The sequence below is a fragment of the Oncorhynchus masou genome, chromosome 28 (assembly GCF_036934945.1).
Source record: "Oncorhynchus masou masou isolate Uvic2021 chromosome 28, UVic_Omas_1.1, whole genome shotgun sequence".
Taxonomy (NCBI): Eukaryota; Metazoa; Chordata; class Actinopteri; order Salmoniformes; family Salmonidae; genus Oncorhynchus; species Oncorhynchus masou.
Window position 1 is genome coordinate 58249991 of NC_088239.1, and position 20559 is coordinate 58270549.

The 20559-nt window shown below is 42.7% G+C and overlaps 1 protein-coding gene across 1 annotated transcript in view; it reads right to left on the reverse strand.

Annotated features, from left to right (window-relative positions):
* Positions 1 to 622: 622 nt before the first annotated feature.
* The window catches only part of LOC135517967 (zinc finger protein 618-like), a 36898-nt gene continuing 16961 nt past the window's right edge, over positions 623 to 20559 (reverse strand). Inside the window, 11 exon segments of the mRNA XM_064942711.1 lie at positions 623 to 5565; positions 5568 to 6100; positions 6290 to 6460; positions 7101 to 7178; positions 7382 to 7465; positions 7886 to 7930; positions 8350 to 8427; positions 9630 to 9725; positions 9898 to 9987; positions 16136 to 16219; positions 18272 to 18361. Coding sequence (XP_064798783.1) covers positions 4465 to 5565; positions 5568 to 6100; positions 6290 to 6460; positions 7101 to 7178; positions 7382 to 7465; positions 7886 to 7930; positions 8350 to 8427; positions 9630 to 9725; positions 9898 to 9987; positions 16136 to 16219; positions 18272 to 18361 — 2450 coding nt within the window. The 3' untranslated portion in view covers positions 623 to 4464.

Genomic DNA, 20559 nt, shown 5'->3' on the forward strand with positions numbered 1-20559 from the left:
TGAGTTTCCCAACACTTGTGCTTTAAGCAAACATCCAACTGTGGTTAAACGGTGTGGAAAAACTCACCTTCAGCAGTGTGGCGGGGAGGGAGAAGGGGAGACAAAGATGGGCGCATGTGCTGTGAATTAGCTTTCGCGGGTAGGCTTGTGGTGGAAGTAACCTTGGAAACCAGCACGGGTGTTTCTGCATGGCTGCAGTCTGCAGTGCCTCAGGGGCTCAGTGACCCGGGTGCGAAGGGAGGAAGAAAGACAGCAGGCCGAGACACACACACTCCCCCTCTCACCAGTGGCCCCCGGGGAACCCTTGCACGCACCTCCAACCAACCAGCCTCTCTGTAAGGCCTCACTCTCTTTCTCCTTGCAAGTGAGTCTTCTCTCTCACTCTGCCTTTATGTAAGGCCTATTCGCCCCCTCAGTCTCACTCAGCCACTGTGTAAGGCCTTGCTCTCCCTCTCCATGTGGGAACCCTCTCTTTCTATGCCACTGAAAAGCAGCCACCAATCTCTCATCATGTTCATATCTGAATGGAGGGGCTAACTAACTTGGTCTATATGTTAAGAGCCCTTTCGGTCTTTTACACACACTCCACTCAATGCATGGACACTGCACAGCCAGAAGCTGATGATGTTCATTTCAGCCAGTTTATTCACACAGCACATACTACAGTGGGTAATGTATTTCATAACATTGTACAGCTCTGTCACGCCTGACAAAAGACTCTTGATCCTATCAGTAGTATAAAAATAGTGTCACTACAAAAGTATAAATTAAGCCTACCGATAAGACAACTCAAATCCACAAAAACGGAACAAAACTATTTGCCAAAGCGTGATAAAATGACAAATTATGGAATCAAAATAAGAAACTTGAAATATATATATTTTTGCAGCCCAGCAGAGTATAAAAAGAAAAGAATGACAAGTCTCCATAAAATAACACAACATAGACTATTCTCAATTCCAATTGAGCATAAAAAAATTCTGAACATGAGGGAAAGACTATTCATGTTAGCCATCTTGTATTTACAGTTAACATTGGCATCTTTCAACACACCCAATGGAAACAGACTGGGACCTGTGTTCCTGTGAAGCCATAAGTTAGCAGCATTTTTTTTTTATTCTTTTAAGTTTGAATTTAGTTCTCTATAACAGTATTTAGCTTGAGTTGTGAGTATCAAAACCTTTGAAATGCTAGTTTATAAAAAGAGGTATCGTGTTATCAACGGTGCTCCCCATTTCTGCAACACTTGCTCCCTCTAGTGGAATAAAACAGCAGTTCTTGTATTTACATACTGCCACCCCTGAAAGGAGTACATCAAAGTTGCCCCTAGACTGAGCTAAAGTCAGTTTGTGCCTTTGCCCCTAATGTTTAAAGCTAGGGTTTTGGGAGGTTAAGCAGATCTTAGATCTGTGCCTAGGAGCAACTTCTAACCCCCTGAAACTGTTCCGTCTTAGAAGAAACACACTGGCTTATATGATAGAATAGATACGTACTCTAATATTGATTACATGCATATCTTGTAATAATTCTAATCTTACCAAAGAAAGCGTATGAGACAAATCGTAGTAGTAGTATTGGAGATACCGACATCAACGACCGACTGCGTGTTCAGGATCATTTTTTGCTTCAAATCCTAATTTAAGATCTACATGTAAAATACATTCACTACGGTTGCTAAAAAAAAGAAGAAAAAAAAAAAAAAAGAGACCAAACTAAAAACATCAATTTCAGTTCCATTATCTATATGCTACACTTACTATTTGATCATATTGGACAGATCCAAAAATCATCATGTCGGACAGACCAGAGCCTTTACTGCATGTCCTTCAGTCATAGAATTTGAGGTAAAAAAAAAGCACACCACTGCTTTGGACAGAGGAAAGTTCAGTCTGAACTATCTATACTGAATGGGAAGGTTATCAACATGTACCTTGGTGTGTGACACTCACTTCCAATAGAGCATTGGTCAAGCCATTTGAGATGTTATGCACATTCCAACTAATTTGTGCACGTTTGTACAAAGGCAACAACGATTTCACACACTCAACTCCTAAATGAGAAAGTGTCTCTCTGAACGGAGGACAGACAAAATTCAAGTGCGGGGAAGGTTGAACATACATTGGCAAAACATTTAATCCTTCAATTGAAATCATAAACAAATCCAGTGCATTAATTAAAAGCATGAAACCATAACAGCCACACCAGTAAGTTTCTTTTTTCTTTGGACTATTTGCTTTTGGATAAATTAACACATGGGTCTATCTTTGATGTAAAAAGTACAAACAACAAATGGAGTCTAAGAAAGACTAATAAATATGAGAAACTGACATAGTACATAAAGACACATGATGCTTGGTGTAGTGGAAGACGGTCTAAAAACAACATGGCTAAAGACAATTGAGGACCAGACTGAAAGACACCACAATGAAAAAGTAGAAATATGCCACTAACAAGCCAGGGGCAATCAGACCAATGAGTTCCCAAACATACCCACCCCAACTGTCAAGTCATTCAGTAACACAGTGGAGTTGAATCGCAACACTGTCCAGAACTAATCTGAGGCCAGGCCATACACAACCACCGCAGGCCACGCTCGCCTTAAACTGACCATACATCATACGATTATAAACTGGGATTTTGCCACAATTTGGGATCCACTACAATCGCAGGTAAATCGTGATGTTGTAAGCTCCAACCAAGATGCCGTAGGTGGCATTATGTGATTGGGTACGATTATGGGTTTTGCACAGTCCCGATCCACATTGTAGGTCCCGATTATTTTTCTGCACAAAGTTTTCTGAGGGGGGTGCTACAATGTGACTTGCAACTTGTCCTCCGTTGCTCAGCTACAGCCACATAGTAGGAGGTGGCCATGACACATCTGGAAATAGGACAGGGAGGGGTCTAGACATGTCACAATGTGAGCAAACTGGTGTAATGTGAGCACACCTGTCGCAGACATCAGGGGGACAAGATTATGCAGACAATTTGCATAATGTGAGTGGGCCAACGACGTAAAGATTTGTATCGTTGTCTAATGTATGCCTAGCTTAGTCCTTCAAGTAGTTACTAAAGTCAGACAACTTTAAGCCATGGATGAAAAGAAGGCAATTTGATAATGTGAAGGCATGATGTTGACTATGACGTCTAAGGTCAGAAGTAAACTCGCCTGGTAACACAGTGCAATAAAGTGGGACTTGAAAAGTGTGTGTGGTTAAAATCGAGGAGAGCGGTCCTGTGATCCCATGTAGCTTGGTTGGCAGAGCATGGCACTTGCAATGCCAGGACTGGGTGTTCGAGTCCCACGGGTAACCAGTATGAAAAAAAAAGTATACAAATGTATACACCCAGTACTGTAAGTCGCTGTGGATAAGAATGTCTGCTAAATGAATTATATGTCAATGTAGAGAGCAGCTACAGCTGTATTACATGGGACATTTTAAAATATCTAAATAAAATGTTATCACATTGACCATATTACTTTTGGGAAACCCAGTCGAGTCGGAGTTCGGGGATATGACTTTGATATGTGAAAACCATTTATAAGATGCATACTTTCAGATATTCTGAACTTACTTCCTTGTTTAAATTAGTTGCGCTGCTCATGCTTTGAAGTCCACTATGTAGGGAAGAGGATCTAACTAATGGTTAGATGGTGATGGAAAGAGACCAGTCAATTAAAACCAGTGCTTGTTTCATCTGCTCCTGCCATAGACTTCCAATCAAGTCTCATTCTGAGGCGCTGTGAAACCATACTGCTCGACAGAAGCAGAGCCGGCTGGTGGACGAGACTAGGCTAGAAGTGATTCAGCGAAAGACAGAGAAAGTTATTTAAGGTTCAACTAATAATAGAGGTTACTAGCTAGCACCATATGCAACACCCTTAACATCCTTGACATTTATCCTAGGAATTTTAAGCCATTCAACTGCTGATAATTCTTGGTTGTTGCATTTGGCACTAACCAGATCAGCATCTTGAGAAGATCCCCCTATTCTTCACCTTCTTGAACAGTATCCAACCAGTCCAGGTGTTTGATAAAATAAAACATCCCATGGGGGATTCGAACCTACGCCGCAAGTTGTAACAATTGTCAGGAACCAGACGCTCTACACTGTGAACTAGCTAGTTACTAACTTGCCTGTGGACTTCTGGCAAGGACGCTTTCGTGAAAATGTGCTGGATCACGTCCAACTATGTCAATGATTTGAATTGGCCGATACAGAATCTTTTACATAATTTAATGATGTGCTCAGCTGGTTGTCCTCAGCATCATAGCTAATTGTGCCAGGTTGGCCTATGAGAAACGCTAGCAGCTAGCCATTTTAGACAACAGGTATAAACCTTGGGTCTAAGCAAAAGTTTACGAGTATGGCCCCTCAGGGTTCCCCTATCCCTATGTAGATGGTCTGTAGTCATTGGTGGAGAGGTCATGGTTAGGTCAGCGTTGGTGGTCAGGCTAACGTTCAGGCCATGTTGGAGCGCAGGAAGATGAGTTTGCTCATCTCCTCAGTGGTGACCTGCTGTCTCCTCTTCATGGCCAGGCTCTGCTCACACACGCTCACACACTCGCTGCGGATGCCCACGGCGGGCACGGCCAGCAGCCACAGTGCTAGGCGTGCCAGTCTGGGGAAGCGGTCGCCCACCGTGGTGCTCCAGTAGTGGAAGAGGTCTGGGGTGGTGCCCTGGAGGAGCGGTTCAGCCAGATACTGGAACACCTCCTGTCTCACCTGGGTCTGGCTTTCATCTGACGATGCCTCCGATGACACAGCTACTACCCCTCTGGTGTTCCCTCCACCCCCGGGGACGTTCACTCTAAGCCGTTTGGGTGTTGAGGGTCCATCCACATCCTCACCTCCGGACCCCCCACCGGTGGCTTGCCCCCCATCGTGGGGGTCTGTGGCCATCTCGCAGGCACGGGCGATGATCTCCTCATGCTGGTAGGCTGGGACGGGACGCAGCTTCAGCTGAGGATCCAGGACCATGGCTACCTGGTGGGCTTTCTCCACCTTAAAGTTCTCCTTCAGGGCTTCCAGGAAGTAGTGGCAGAGCTTGCTGGCGGTCCCCACCTCCCCAGCCTTGGAAGTGAACAGTTTCTCCAGTCGCAGGTAGACAGGTAGCACCTGCTGCAGGGTGGGCCTCCTCTGACTGCTGAGCTCCAGGGCGGCAAGGCGTAGAGGGGCCAGCAGGCAGGCCAGTGTCCCCAGCAGGTGTTTGTTGAGGCCCTGCAGCGTAGAAGCTGTGGCCTTGCTCCTCCCGTATGCCTCACATATCTGCTCAAAGTGGGCATGCACCTGAAGCAGGGCCTCAGCCGTGCGGTCCCAGCAGGGAGGGGTGGGGCTAGGCCTGGGGGGAGGGGAGAGGTTAGATGTGCCCTCGTCAATAGTGGCACTGGTGGAGTCGTCACGTAACGAGAGGCTGGTGGAGGCAGCAATGTCACGGCAGGTAGCCAGCAGCTCAGTCAATTCGTGGAGCCCCCGCGCCTGCAGGCTGCGCTTCCCAAGCACCGCCTGGACCACTACACCCAGCGAGCACCCGGCGCATCGCAGACACACCCTCCCCGCCCGCCTCCACCCAGCGGCGAGCCCCCCACCCCCACCGCAGACACCCTCGGCTCAGTCACGTACACCGTGCGGATGTCCGACATGACAAACTCCGACAGCACGTTCTGGGTCCACTGGTGTACCTGCTCAGGTCCCTCCCTCAGGTCTGCCTCCTTGACACCTAGAACATAGCGTTTGAGCCTGGATCCCTCCACCTGGTAGGCTGTCAGCACTAGGCAGGCGTCAGGCCCCACTGTCTGGGAGTGACATGTGACGGCGATGCCCAGTGAGGTGTTGGAGCCCAGGGCGCAGGTCACCTTCACCTTGATCTGGTTGTACATGCGGGGAAGCTGGCGCAGGGCCAGTGAGCTCATGTTGCCCAGGGCTTCGCGGGTGGAGTAGGCACCGTGGCGGGCGCCCGTGTCCACTAGAGTCTGGGCCAGCTTCAGGAAGTCCTTGCTGTTGAGCATGTTGAGCACGCCCAGGTCTGTACACATCACCCTGAGGAGACGCTCAGCCACCTGCTGCCTTTCCTTCTCTGGTAGCCCACCACTGTTCTCTGTGGATAGAGAGAGGCATAGGAGAGGAGCAGTGAGAGAGGAGGAAAGAGTGAAAGGAGTAATAGAAAAATAGATGGAAAATGAGGTAGAGGAGAACAAGTTTGAGTGTGTTTTCATAGGAAGTGTGGCCTAAGTGTGTTCATTCATAAGCAGCATGACTATGACATCATGAATAGTAGCCTACTCACGGTTGGTGTAGTGGTTTCTCTGTGTTGGCTGGGGCTGAGCCTGTATCTGGACTTGAACTATTTGAGCTTGGGCCTGATGCTGGGGCTGGGGGGACCTCCACAGTTGTTCCTGTGAGGCTGGGCCTGGTGATGTCTTTGGAGACCCCCCTTTGGTGTGGTTCTCATTATCCGCTGGGGGGATAGAGGGTTAGCATTCTGTGATAGAGAAGGTCAACAGCTAAAAGTTGGTTAATTGCTAATAATAACATGAGGTTGGCTAAAGGGTTAACTAATGACTAATTGTTAATGGGCCAGCTAGCAACGAGCTACAATGGATTTAGCTAAAAGTTAATAACCAGAGGGTTGGCTATTGGCTACTAGCTCGAAAGTTAACAGATAGTTACATAGGGTTAGGAAACAACCACTAGCCTCTAATAGTGGCTACACATTATAAAACAACAGGGGTGAAATGGTTGTAACAAAGAGCATACTCAATTTAATATGCAAAAAATTAAATTAGAAAATGCAAAAATCAAAGTGTAGATGAAAATATCCCTTCTCTCTCCTAGGAATTTGTACGTTTTAGCTTGGAGTGCTGTACCAGCAGCTATTTCGGCCACCTAATTTGGCTGAGCTTTGTGCAAAGGAATAAGCAATTCTAATAGCTGGAAATACAGTATCTGAAGTATTCAGCCATTACAACAGTACATTTCCACTTCTGCTGAAAGCCCCTCTCCAACCCATTTGACTGACAGTGTTACACTTTAGTGTTACACTTGGGCTTACAGCCAGTCTGGTGCTGTATCTGTCCCTCGAGGTGCAGGTAACTCACCAGCGTGGGACTGCATGTGCTCCAGCAGGTTGTTGTAGAACTGGAACGGGATGCCACAGGCGCCACATGTGTAGGGTTCTAGAAACACAAGGCCCAGAAAAAAGGGTTCCCGTATTGTAACAAGAGCACATCCACTGTGGACCTGCCCAGTCTATCCCCTGAGTGGTCCAAGATCTAGGCCACTGTGACAAGATGTTTAATTTTAACACATATAAAAACACATGTTAATCCTATTTAATATCATCTATCTATGCCATTGAGGAGTGATTGAGTCTTCCTACCTAGAGACTTGGTCTCTGCCACTGTCGCCTTGTCTTTGGGGTTTTGGGGGCTGTAGGCCCGGATTGTTGTGAAGCACTTTGTGACTAATGCATTTGCAAAAAGATGTAAATAAATAAACATCATTTGATTGCTTGCTTAATTGAATACCTTTTTCATGACATTTCCCAACTGGCTTGTCAATAGTAACAGGATTTTGCTGAAGGGCACAGAAGCAGTAAGGCCAGCTGAAGTAAAGTACAAGTCATCTGCTGCCACAACAACACTAAAAAAAACAGTTATGCCAACATAGTCTCTTCCAATTCACCATGGAGTAACCTGCCCAAATCCAAACCATCACATCAACTACTACAGGATCACAAACAATTACAAAATGGAGGTGCAAGTGTGACAAGCCCAAATTAACAGGGAGACTGATAAGAAATGACAAGTGAGTAGGAAAACATGGAGAGGGTGAAATGGTCACATTTGTGTTTTCAGGCAGGCAGCGAGAGAGGTGGACTCACTCTGTGATGCAGGGAACGAACCGGCCACCAGGGGGCTTGGAGTACCTGAGGGAGAGCGTGAGAAAGTGACATCACAGACATTGCATGGATTTTTAGATAAGATTCCCTACTTGTCACCAATTTCAGAGTGTGCACTTATTCTCCTCCCCTTGTGGAGTTAAAAGCATTCGATTGATGTAAACATTGGCTAGAGAATGTTACCCCATATTTCTAAGCCAATCAATTATTTTTTTTATCCACAAGGGGGAGAAAATTAGTGTGTACTTCAGGGAGAGGGGTAGAGAATCAGACCAAGGCCTCAATTTGAATGTGCTTGGACACTAAACCAACACTCACACTCCTGTCTGATTCACTCTCCATCTACCGCAGTGTTCTACCCAGGTCTCAGTAAGAACACATCTGTGCAGAAAGACATTCATAAAACACACAGGCACACAGCTTATGAGAAGTGCCTCAGTGCTTACCGCTTGAGTTCTGGGAACTGTTGGTGTCCACCAGGCTGGACTGGGTCTTGCTTTCCATTTTCCGACTAAAGGGACTGTCTGTGAAAGATAAACCATGTTTGAACTAACAGGGAAAAAGGAAAACCATGGCGCGCTCCCTAAACATTTCCTACCTGGTGCGTAGAACCAGTTATTCCACATACACAAAAAATATCTGAGTGCAGACCTGAAAAGCAGGTGGATACATATCATACAATAGTAGGGGATATTGACGCAATAGATGATTTCCGAAGCCTACACAATACCAATCCATAGCGAAACGACCACTATACTCTGTGTATTGAATTCAATCATGTCCTTGGTATGATTCACTCCCTTTTCATCACAATGTTTTTAAATAAAATGAGAATTCACCCATGGCGTTTAAATATGGGTCCGAGTACTCCTCTCCACTCTCTTGACCCATATTTGTGCGCTAGGAGAGACTGTCAAGCTTTAAATAGCTCTCCATAGACAAACTGCTCAGTGGAGAGAGATAGGAACTGATCAGGTGAGCGATATGATAGATAAGAAGCGCGAAGGCAGCGTTTCAGATCACGGCAGGAGATTGTAGCCTTGGTTTATGGCAGGGATGGGGACTACAATAAATGTGAACTCCTCATGAGGGGCTGCAGTGCCCCACCCCAACCCACCTTTCCAGCGGCCCCCATCTTAATAACAGCGGAGAGAAAAAAGTGAAAATGTTAGTTTAAATGCAAGTTTGCTGCCATTCTACACATTTTGCCATGGGGCGGAGAGAAGATTTTGCAATTGTATAACTAATTTCATGCAATTCTACTCATTCTGCCATGGGGCAAAGATAAATGTTTGACGTTTTTAATATGACATCACAGTGAGAGTGGCTAATAAAATCAATGTGGGCCCCGGTAATTTGACCATGAATACTACAAGTTTAGATACAGTGCCTTCAGAAAGTATGAATAACTTCTCCATTCTCAAAAAAATATTGAATGTCTGCTTTTTAAAATATGTTTTACCCCGCTACCAATAGGTGGGGTTGAGGGGAATAGTTCCGAGGGATTACAGTGATGTCAAATGATGTTACAGCTAACGGTTTGTGGGGTTTGATTGAACCTACCCACGATTTGGGTAAATTTGCAAGTCTATTTGATGGTCTAAAAGTTTACACCTTTAAGTGGTATACATTATACTGTATTCGTTCACGCGCAGTGATTGCTAAAGTCTCAGTTGTGAGAGTGCGAGAGCTGCTTAAGCACAGATCCCAGGCCAGTTCTCCATACCTGTTTCTAATTTAGTGGCACTGTATTTGCTAACGTGCATGTTTCCATCCACACTTCCACGGGATCGAGGCGACTTCATATTATCAAAGGAGAAATCTGTGGGAAGAGAGTTGTCATTATCATCAAATAAATAGTGGTTCATTATTTTACTTTACATGAACCAATGAGAAGTGATTTGAGGACGCCGGTGAGTTTGATAGCTAACAGAGGGAGGATATTGACTACAACAGACGACTAGTTCCTTTTGTACACCTGTGAGATGACTTACTCATTGGTTGGTGAAGAGCCACATGCTCCTGGTATGGGTTGAAGTACTTATACTGCTTCCCACAGAACTCACACTCGTAGCTTCCCGTTTCTGTGGGGTACAATGAGAAAAAGTGGTTACATAAAATATCACATTTGCATGCGATAAATATACAAAATCTCATTCTGCAATGGTAAGAGTAGCATCCTTGGTGGTTCACTGAAATGGTTTCCTTAATTTTCAATAGTTGGGACATTGATAGACATCTAAATAATATGTTATTACTGTCATAAATTATATGTACTAATTACACCTATCCCGAGAGCAAAATTGCATTGCAATTTAAATGAGGATAAAACTAAAAAAACATTGCCTTAACACACTGCAAAAGTAGGATTTCAGATATTAAAAAACAACTTTGAATATAAATAAAAATATACAGTACCAGTCAAAAGTTTACACCTACTCAGTCAAGGATTTCAATTATTTTTAACATTGTAAAATAGTGAAGACATCAAAACCATAAAATAACACATGGAGTCATGTAGTAACCAAAAAGAAAATGTTAAATCAAAATATATTTTATATTTGAGATTCTTCACCCTTTGCCTTGAGAGCTAGGCTCACTCTTGGCATTCTCGCAACCAGCTTCATGAGGTAGTCACCTGGAATGCATTTCAATTAACAGGTATGCCTTGTTAAAAGTACATTTGTGGAATTTCTTTCCTTATTAATGCATTTGAGCCAATCAGTTGTGTTGTGACATGGTATGGGTGGTAAACAGAAGATAGCCCTATTTGGTAAAAGACCAAGTCCATATATGGCATGAACAGCTCAAATAAGGAAATAGAGTCCATCATTAGTTTAAGACATGAAGGTCAGTCAATCCAGAAAATTATGAACTTTGAAAGTTTCTTCAAGTGCAGTCGCAAAAACCATTAAGCGCCTTTGATGAAACTGGCTCTCATGAGGACCGCGACAGGAAAGGAAGACCCAGCATCCAGCTTTGCTGCAGGGGAAAAGTTCATTAGAGGTACCAGCCTCAAAGCACAGCCCAAATAAATGCATCAGAATTCAAGTAACAGACACATTAACTGTTCAGAGGAGACGGCGTGGATCAGACCTTCATGGTTGAATTGCTGCAAAGAAACCACTAATAAAAAGGACACGAAGAAGAGACATGCTTGGGCCAAGAACACGAGCAATGGACATTAAACAGGTGGAGTCCAAATTTGAGATTTTTGGTTCCAACCGCCGTGTCTTTGTTAGAGGCAGAGTAGGTGAACGGATGATCTCCACATGTGTGGTACCCACCGTGAAGCATGTAGGTGGTGGTGTGATGGTGTGTGGGTGCTTTGCTGGTGACAGTGATTTATTTAGAATTCAAGGCACATTTAAACAACATAGCTACCAAAGCATTCTGCAGCAATACACCATCCCATCTGGTTTGCACTTAGCGTTTGTTTTCAACAGGACAATGACCCAACACACCTTCAGGCTATGTAAGGGCTATTTGACCAAGAAGGAGAGTGATGGAGTGCTGCATCAGATGACCTGGCCTCCACAATCACTCAACCTCAAACCAATTGTGATGGTTTGGGATGAGTTGGACCGCAGAGTGAAGGAAAAGCAGCAAACAAGTGCTCAGCATATGTGGGAACTCCTTCAAGACAGTTGGAAAAGCATTCCAGGTGAAGCTGGATGAGAGAAAGCTTTGCACACTCTTGGCAATCGTCAAGGCAAAGGGTGGCTACTTCAAAGAATCTCAAATTAGTTTAACACTTGTTTGGTTACTACATGATTCCATGTGTTATTTCACAGTTGATGTCTTTACTATTATTCTACAATGTAGAAAATAGAAAAATAAAGAAAAACCCTTGATTTTCAACAAAAAAAGGGTTTTGGTTTATCTTCCTCTAAAAACAGAAATAATTAATTATAAATAACAAACTGTCTTTATTTACCAGTGTGAACGAGTGATTGCCCCTCTATATAAAAAAGGGAGTTTCTGAAACACAGAGTCCTTTGCTGATGTGATGAAGAAACAGAATGAAAGTCCAGCGAGGATTTGTCAGTGAGTGACTCACTCATTCATGGCTTTGGATCAAAATACATAAGCACCAACATTCTTTCTGATAGTCTTGATTAATAAATGTTTTGACCAAATTAATCTGCTCATGTGTGTAATCTGCTCATGTGTGTGTTCAATTAATTGTGACATTGTGGTTACAATGAAGAATGTAAACAAAAACCTATTTCTAATGAATAGATCAGATGCGTGTTGCAAGCTTCATTTTTCCTTATTTTTTTGCACTAATTTTATATCCAGCACCCGCATAACTCTCCACCTCATGGCCTCAAACTTCACAATTTTGTTTCTCTCCATCGCCCACACCCACCTTAAAAACATTTGGATAATAGAGCATTTAAAAAGGCTGACATTGTTTGATTTTAATACTTCTGACAGCCAAAATTCTATCGCCACCCATAACTTTTGGATTTAACATTCCCAGAAGGCAGGGATTATTACAACCTACTGCAGGCCTAAAACCTATGGGTTTAACCTTCTGAATTAACGATTATATTGAAGATAGTAGCCAGTTAATGACTTGTGGGATTATTATTATGATGATTATTATTTTTTATTATTCCTGCATTATAATTATAGAAATGCCCCTTAGATATTCTCTAAGATTTTACATTTCTAACTCAATATCACATACCAGATTTGCCCTAATGAAAAATGCCGCTTAGATATTAATTTAGAATCCTCCAATCCTCAATTTAATTAGATCTACAGGGACATATTATTGATCTACGAGTATTTTCATTTAGAAACTGCCCCATAATGAGTTCCGAGAACCGTGTCATACCAATTATTATTGGATTATTCACCATGGCAACCACTTGTTAGTATAAGATTGAAAATGATGTGCATTAACCTTTTTTTATCAAATTCCATTATATATTTGTGCCACTGTAGATGCTGTGTTTTTATTTACAGTAGTGATGGACAGCTGAAGGCATTTTTGTTTTTCACAAGCGTAGCAAGCTGTGAATTCTGCAAACAATGATTCCATGATGGGCTATTAGCAGGACAATAGACTTCATACTTTCACAAAAAGGATAGTCTAATAGCTCGGCTAGGTGTGAAAAGAAAATCCCCACAACTAGCAATGTATTAAGTCCTCTAAAGTTTTACATTTCTAACTCCAAACCTCATGCAACTGCAAAATGTTGGATAAAGCATATACTGTAGAGTATTTGTTCATCAACATCTTCATGCTTCTGTTAATAAAATTCTAAAAACACTTACAAAATGCAGATGTTTATTTCAACTATCAGCAGGACACTAGGGAATAAATGTCACTGAATAGTGCCACATTTTCCTAACGGAAACACTTAGGCCTACATCGGCTACAATCAGAAAGGTTTTTCCATGGAATAGAAACACCATAATATTAATCAAATGAATTTTAAGCTACAAAACGAAATTCTCTGAGGGTAGCAATACGGGCTACAGCTGATGCATTGGCGGAGAGCCAGGCGTCATTGGCGGAGAGCCAGGCGTCATTGGCGGAGAGCCAGGCGGCATTGGCGGAGAGCCAGGCGGCATTGGCGGAGAGCCAGGCGGCATTGGCGGAGAGCCAGGCGGCATTGGCGGAGAGCCAGGCGGAAAATTACAAGTTGAAGATTGCGAAGAACAAAATTGAGTATAATCCATTCCAGGCACACCGGTGAGCTCTCAGCAGGACAATAGACTTGCCGAGTTTAGGGACTTTAAATGTACAGAATTAATGAATGTTTGCGAGGCATGTCAATTCTCCCATCTCTTTTGCATAGCCCACCAAATGCACTGTTTTCTAACCACATCTGGATGGCTCCATAACAAATTACTATGGGAATAAAATTCACTGAATGACAGAGCATGGGGACTGGTCTTTAAAAATCAGATTTTTATGTGGAAATGTAAGGATTATTTTGCTCTTCACTCGCAGTCACTTAATAGCCTAGGCCTACTCCAACCGGTCACGTTGTACAGCACCATATTTTCCTAACTCAAACCCTTAATTAAATCACTTTAGCTGTGATTGTAAAACTAATCAAGCATCCCTTTGTTATTTAGTTTTATAACTAAAATGCTTGACTGTATTTAAAGACATTGATGACTTGTATGCTGTGTGATGACATGCACAAATGAATGATTGATATACTGTATATTTAAGTAGGCCTTGCTGCAAATAAGTTACGCTAAAACAGCTACAGTAAGAAATGCATTTGTTTTTCTTGGAATAGAAAACCCATAATATTCATCAAATTATCAAAAAAATAAACCTATCCCATATAGTCTGCTATTCAAGGCTCCCTTTGACTCTTAGGCCACCAGCTCCAAGTAATTTCTATAACTTAGCGTCTCAAAGATGCCCTCTGGTGGGCAAACTAGTACTACCATTAATGGGAACAATGGCTGACAAGTAACATGCCATAGAATTTTGCAGCAGCCTGCAAGCAGTACTCCAACTTTTATAGGAAGAACCACTGTGTGTGTGTGTGTGTGTGTATGTGTATAGAGATATAGCTCTACGTAGATATATCTACATATCTCTCTCTATATATCTCACACACAACCTTTCTAAGTTTGGGGTCACCTAGAAATGTCTGTTTTTGAAAAGCACATGTTTTTTGCCCATTAAAATAGCATCAAATTGATCAGAAATACAGTATAGACATTGTTAATGTTGTAAATGACTATTGTAGCTGGAAACTACAGATTTTTTATGAATATCTACATAGGCGTAGAGGCCCATTATCAGCAACCATCACTCCTGTGTCCTAATGGCACGTTGTGTTAGCTTTTATAAAATTATAAACTTGGATTAGCTAATTGATCATTAGAAAACCCTTTTGCAATTATGTTAGCACAGCTGAAAACTGTTGTTCTGATTAAAGAAGCAATAAAACTGACCTTCTTTAGACTTGTTGAGTATCTGAAGCATCAGCATTTGTGGGTTCGATTACCGGCTCAAAATGGCCAGAAACAAACTTTCTTCTGAAACTTGTCAGTCTATTCTTGTTCTGAGAAATGAAGGCTATTCCATGTGAGAAATTGCCAAGAAACTGAAGGTCTCATACAATTCTGTGTACTACTCCCTTTACAGAACAGCACAAACTGTCTCTAACCAGAATAGAGAGTGGGAGGCCCCGGTGTACAACTGAGCTAGAGGACAAGTACATTAGAGTGTCTAGTTTGAGAAACAGATGCCTCACAAGTCCTCAACTGGCAGCTTCATTAAATAGTACCCGGAAAACACCAGTCTCAATGTCAACAGTGAAGAGGCGACTCCGGGATGCTGGCCTTCTATGCAGAGTTGCAAAGAAAAAGCCATATCTCAGACTGGCCAATAAAAATAAAATATTAAGATGGGCAAAAAGGACACAGACACTGGACAGAGGAAGATTGGAAAAAAGTTATGGACATACAAATCTTTGAGGTTTGAAGTGTTCGGATCACAAAAAGAACATTCGTGAGACGCAGAAATTAATGAAGATGCTGGAGGAGCGCTTGACACCATCTGTCAAGCATGGTGGAGGCAATGTGATAGTCTGGGGATGCTTTGATGGTGGTAAAGTGGGAGATTTGTACAGGGTAAAAGGGATCTTGAAGAAGGAAGGCTATCACTCCATTTGCAACACCATGCCATACCCTGTGGACAGTGCTTAATTGCAGCCAATTTCCTTCTACAACAGGACAATGACCCAAAGCACAGCTCTAAACTATGCAAGAACTATTTAGGGAAGCAGCCTGCTGCTATTCTGTCTACAATGGGGTGGCCAGCAAAGTCACCGGATCTCACCCCTATTGAGCTGTTGTGGGAGCAGCTTGACCGTAAGTGCCCATCAAGCCAATCCAATTTGTGGGAGGTGCTTCATGAAGCATGGGGTGAAATCTCTTCAGATTATCTCAACAAATTAACTAGAATGCCAAAGTTTGCAAGGCTGTAATTGCTGCAAATTGAGGATTCTTTGACACAATTCATATTTCAATAAAAAATCATTATTTATAACTTTGTCAATGTCTTGACTATATTTCCTGTTCACTTTGCTACTCATTTCATGTATGTTTTCATGGAAAACAAGGACATTTCTAAGTGACCCCAAACTTTTGAACTGTAGTGTATATAAAGCAAAGTACGATGTGCCCAGTCACAAACCCCTAATCTGCAAAGCAACAGTAGACCAGCATACAGTGCAGCCTTACTTGGCCCTACTTTCTGGAAGGGTTCCACTGGCTCCTCCTCCTTGACGTCTTCCACAGGTCCTAGAACAACCTGCTCGTATGGGTCTGGGGTGAAAGGGGGGTGCGACAAATATATATGGAGAGAAAGAGGTCAAGTTAATTGACAGAGGTTACTTTATTTAAAGCAGCAGTAACCATGAGTGGAAGTTAATGAAATCGTTTTTTTTTTTTTTTTAGGGCAACAATGATACTTATGCTTACATGCTGACCAGACCACTCAGGTCGCATGCACGAGCTTTTCAAAATAAATGTACACATGTATGTTATTCAATCATGGCACCAACAAGCGTCAGCGTTGCCAGGCGCAAAAATAGAAGTTGCTTTTATTTGTGACGCAGAACGCAATGCAAGTCCTGCCTCTCCTACTCCTTATTGGCTTTTGGATGCATATACACACGTGCCATCTCCTCTTTGGTTATACCCACGTGGGTGATTGATAGATGAACTTTAGGTCGGTTGTGGTAATGCACATTATTATGAAAGTTGCCAATAGTCATATAAAGTTCAAAGAAGAAAAAGCCTGGAAGGAGGAGCGATGACTAGAAACGATTCAGCTGACCGTTTTGTGTGTGGATTAATTGTCAGAGTAGAGGACCTTGAGCATTTCAGGTAAAATAACTCAATGTTTATATCCTAGGACAAATTAGCTAGCAACAATGCTAGCTAGCTAAATAGGACAAATTAGCTAGCAACTACAAGCTAGCTAGCTAAATTGCCATAAAAGTTCAATGCTTTTCAACCTGTCTCCAATTTAATATAATTGGTTCAGAGTTTATTTTGATATTTCAACCTGCGTGTTGTGATTGCGTTTGGTGTGGGGGGGACAAAATCAATGTGTCCGGTATACAGTACATTTCCACAACACGATAATTTGGATAGCCACGTTAGCGTTGCCATCAGGTAGGTGCTAGAAAGCAGGCTAGGCAGTGCTAGGTATTAACAGCCAATCCACTAGGGTCTGGAAAACCTTAGTGTATTTGGCTTTTTCAGCAACACCCGTTGCAGACAGGTGTATAAAAATCGAGCACACAGCTATGCAATATGCGTAGACAAGAGCTCAGTCGCTTTCAACATGGCACCTACATAGGATGCCACCTTTCCAACAAGTCGGTATGTCAGATTTCTGCCCCGCTAGAGCTGCCCCGGTCAACTGTAAGGGGAGACAGGTAGCCTAGTGGTTCGAGCATTGGGCCAGTAACCGAAAGGTTGTTGGATAGAAATCCCCAAGCTGACAAGGAAAAAAATCTGTTATTCTGCCCCTGGACAAGGCAGTTGTTCCCCAGTAGGCTGTCAATGTAAATAAGAATTTGTTCTTAACTGATTTGCCTAGTGAAATAAAGGTAAAAAAATAAATAAAAAGCTGCAACACTCACTACCGAGTTCCAAACTGCCTCCGAAAGCAATGTCAGCACAAGAACTGTTCGTCGGGACCTTCGTGAAATGGGTTTCCATGGACGAGCAGCCGCACACAAGCCTAAGATCACCATGCCAAGCGTCGGCTGTAGTGGTGCAAAGCTTGCCGCCATGGGACTCTGGGGAGTGGAAACGCGTTCTCTGGATTGACAAATCACGCTTCACCATCTGGGAGTCCGACAGACAAATGTGGGTTTGGCAGATGCCAGGAGAACTCCGACAGACAAATGTGGGTTTGGCAGATGCCAGGAGAACGCTACCTGCCCCAACACATAGTGCCAACTGTAACGTTTAGTGAAGGAGGAATAAATGGTCTGGGGCTGCTTTTCCCCCCACACCTTAGTTCCATTGAAGGAACATCTTAACATTCTAGACAATTCTGTGCTTCCAACTTTGTGGAAGGCTCTTTCCTGTTTCAGCATGAGAATGCCCCCATTTACAAAGAGAGGTCCATACAGTAATGATTTGTCGATATCGGTGTGGAAGAACATGACTGTGGCCTCCAAAGAGCTGACCTTAACCCCATCGAACACCTTTGGGATTAATTGGAACGCCGACTGCAGTGCCAGGTCTAAGGCAGAACAAGCTACCATTCGAATCCAAACAGACAAAGAATAGAAAAGGCCTAGTAGGAATGCAATAATGGAGAGTAAATGAGAAGAGGGTAGGTAGGTAGTCAGTTACCGTCCACAGCGTGCAGGTCGCGATGCTCCTGGAAGCAGCTGTAGTATTTGTACTTCTTCCCGCAGATGTCACAGGAGTAGCGGAAGCTATCTGCATTCGGATACACAGAGATCGCATTGTCTGGTCTGTGGCACACTGGCATTCAATGACATCACATCCTGCTGGTCATAGTCTAGCGCACAGCACCGATTTGTTTCATATCACCCAGTAAGGTATAAAAAAACAGTGGATGGTTTGCTGTGTTATGGGTCCATCGACTTTGCTAGTGTGTAGTGTTGCATGCAGACCTACTCTTACTAGGGATGGAATCAACACAGTTGAGTATTGCAGTATTTTTTATAACATATCAAGTCTAACTCAAAGTACAGATTCTCAAAAAATAAATAATTGCCAGGTAGTTAACATTAGTTTGCGCTAGTTGGCTGTAACTGCGCCAAGACTTCGGTATTTCTCAACTTATAGCTTAGACTCAATCTTCTTTAAAAAAAAGATAAAAATGGTGAGACAAAATGCTTTCAGCACTTTTATTTCCATGACTCCCAGCATTTATTATTGCTCTCTCTTGTACCTGATAAATTGTGATATGATAGGTATTGCCATTCTGTATGTATCGGCACCAAAATATTGTGATAATATTGTATCAGGGGGTCTCTACCAATTCCCAGCCCTGTCTTACTGGAAAAATGATTAAGATGGTGTTTTGGATAGGGCTGGATGATATGGCCTAAAAATAATATTTTTATTTTCACTCCCCATAAACTTATGGGCGATTCACAATGTGTCGATTCTTTTGTAATGTTCTCTCTAAATAAGCTATACTGTACAATTAAAAAGGTCAAATACACTGCATTTCAAACAGTCAAGAGTAATCTATTGAATTCAGGGTTTGTGACATATAGGGTAAATATAAGGCTTACACAACCATAAGACCCAATCATAGTATATTTTGTATCATCATAACAGTCGTTTAACCTGATTTTCTGCAATAATCACCGATCTGGCTTTCAAGTTGGTCTATGAAAATGACCTTTTTGTTGCAAATTCAACCAGAACCATGCATAGTGCACATTCACTAATAATGACTAACTTTTTATAGAAGGCATAATAGAAAATGAGCACAGGTCTCAAACAATTTTCAAGCACACGAGCTAGTGAGTAGCCAGCTAACCTTAATATTTCAAGTTCAGCTAACTTGGATCTATCTGCACACCATTCTGTCTGTCTCCAACTGTTTGAACAACATGCTGGCCTGTCCACTTTGTTCAGATGTTGAAATCAAGTGGCTTAGCTACCTTATTTCTCAGAATGAGAATGAGTTGCCAACTCCATAAAGTGTTTTATGCGTAGTGCTGATTTATAAAAACAGACTAGACAGCTAATATAAGCTAATATAAGAATCCTTTACTAAAATGCTGCTAGCAGAGCATGGTACAGCAATGGGCACAAGACAAACTGAGCATTGATTTCCCAGAATCAATGTTCATTGATACTGTTTTAGTATTGTCTGCTCTGCGAGCAATTTAAGGAGCTGAGACCCAATAAAAAGGGTATGGTACAAAAAGGTAACTTCTCTATTACAGTAAAATAATGTCTCTGTGTTTGTGTCCATTTGACCCATTCTGTTGGACCAAACCTCAACTGCAAATAGCGAGCTGAAACAGCTTGTTAGAGGTGAAGAAGTGACAACTTTGTTGTGAGTGGCAGGGGCTTGTTGTGTGTGTGTGTGTTTTAACAGAGAGGAAGAGGTTTCACTCTCGTCAAAATCTGTCCAAAGACAAGCCCAATGCGTTTTTATGGGTTTATTTTGGACGTAAGCTTGTTGCCTGCCTTCCCACCTTTGGGACAATGACTCCCATTGTTAGGGCGGAGACATGAACATCTCATCATTATATATAGATCGCTGGTGTAAATTGGAGGATGAAGGTACAAATGCCTTTCAAAATGGACCCGTTCTGTAATGGACCTGGTGCTTTTTCACCCGGACCCGATATGCATAAATCAATTTCTTTTCAATATTTTGAGCGTTTATATAATTTTGTTGATTTTCAGGGTGTGCTGCAACACCCTCAACACCCCTACGACGATTGACAATGCTGATGGCAAAGCAACAAAACACTTATAGTGGAGCTGAAGTGTAAGGGACAATGAAGTTGTCAGTCATACAGTAAGGCCAGTTGTCAGTCATACAGTAAGGCCAGTTGTCAGTCATACAGTAAGGCCAGTTGTCAGTCATACAGTAAGGCCAGTTGTCAGTCATACAGTAAGGCCAGTTGTCAGTCATACAGTAA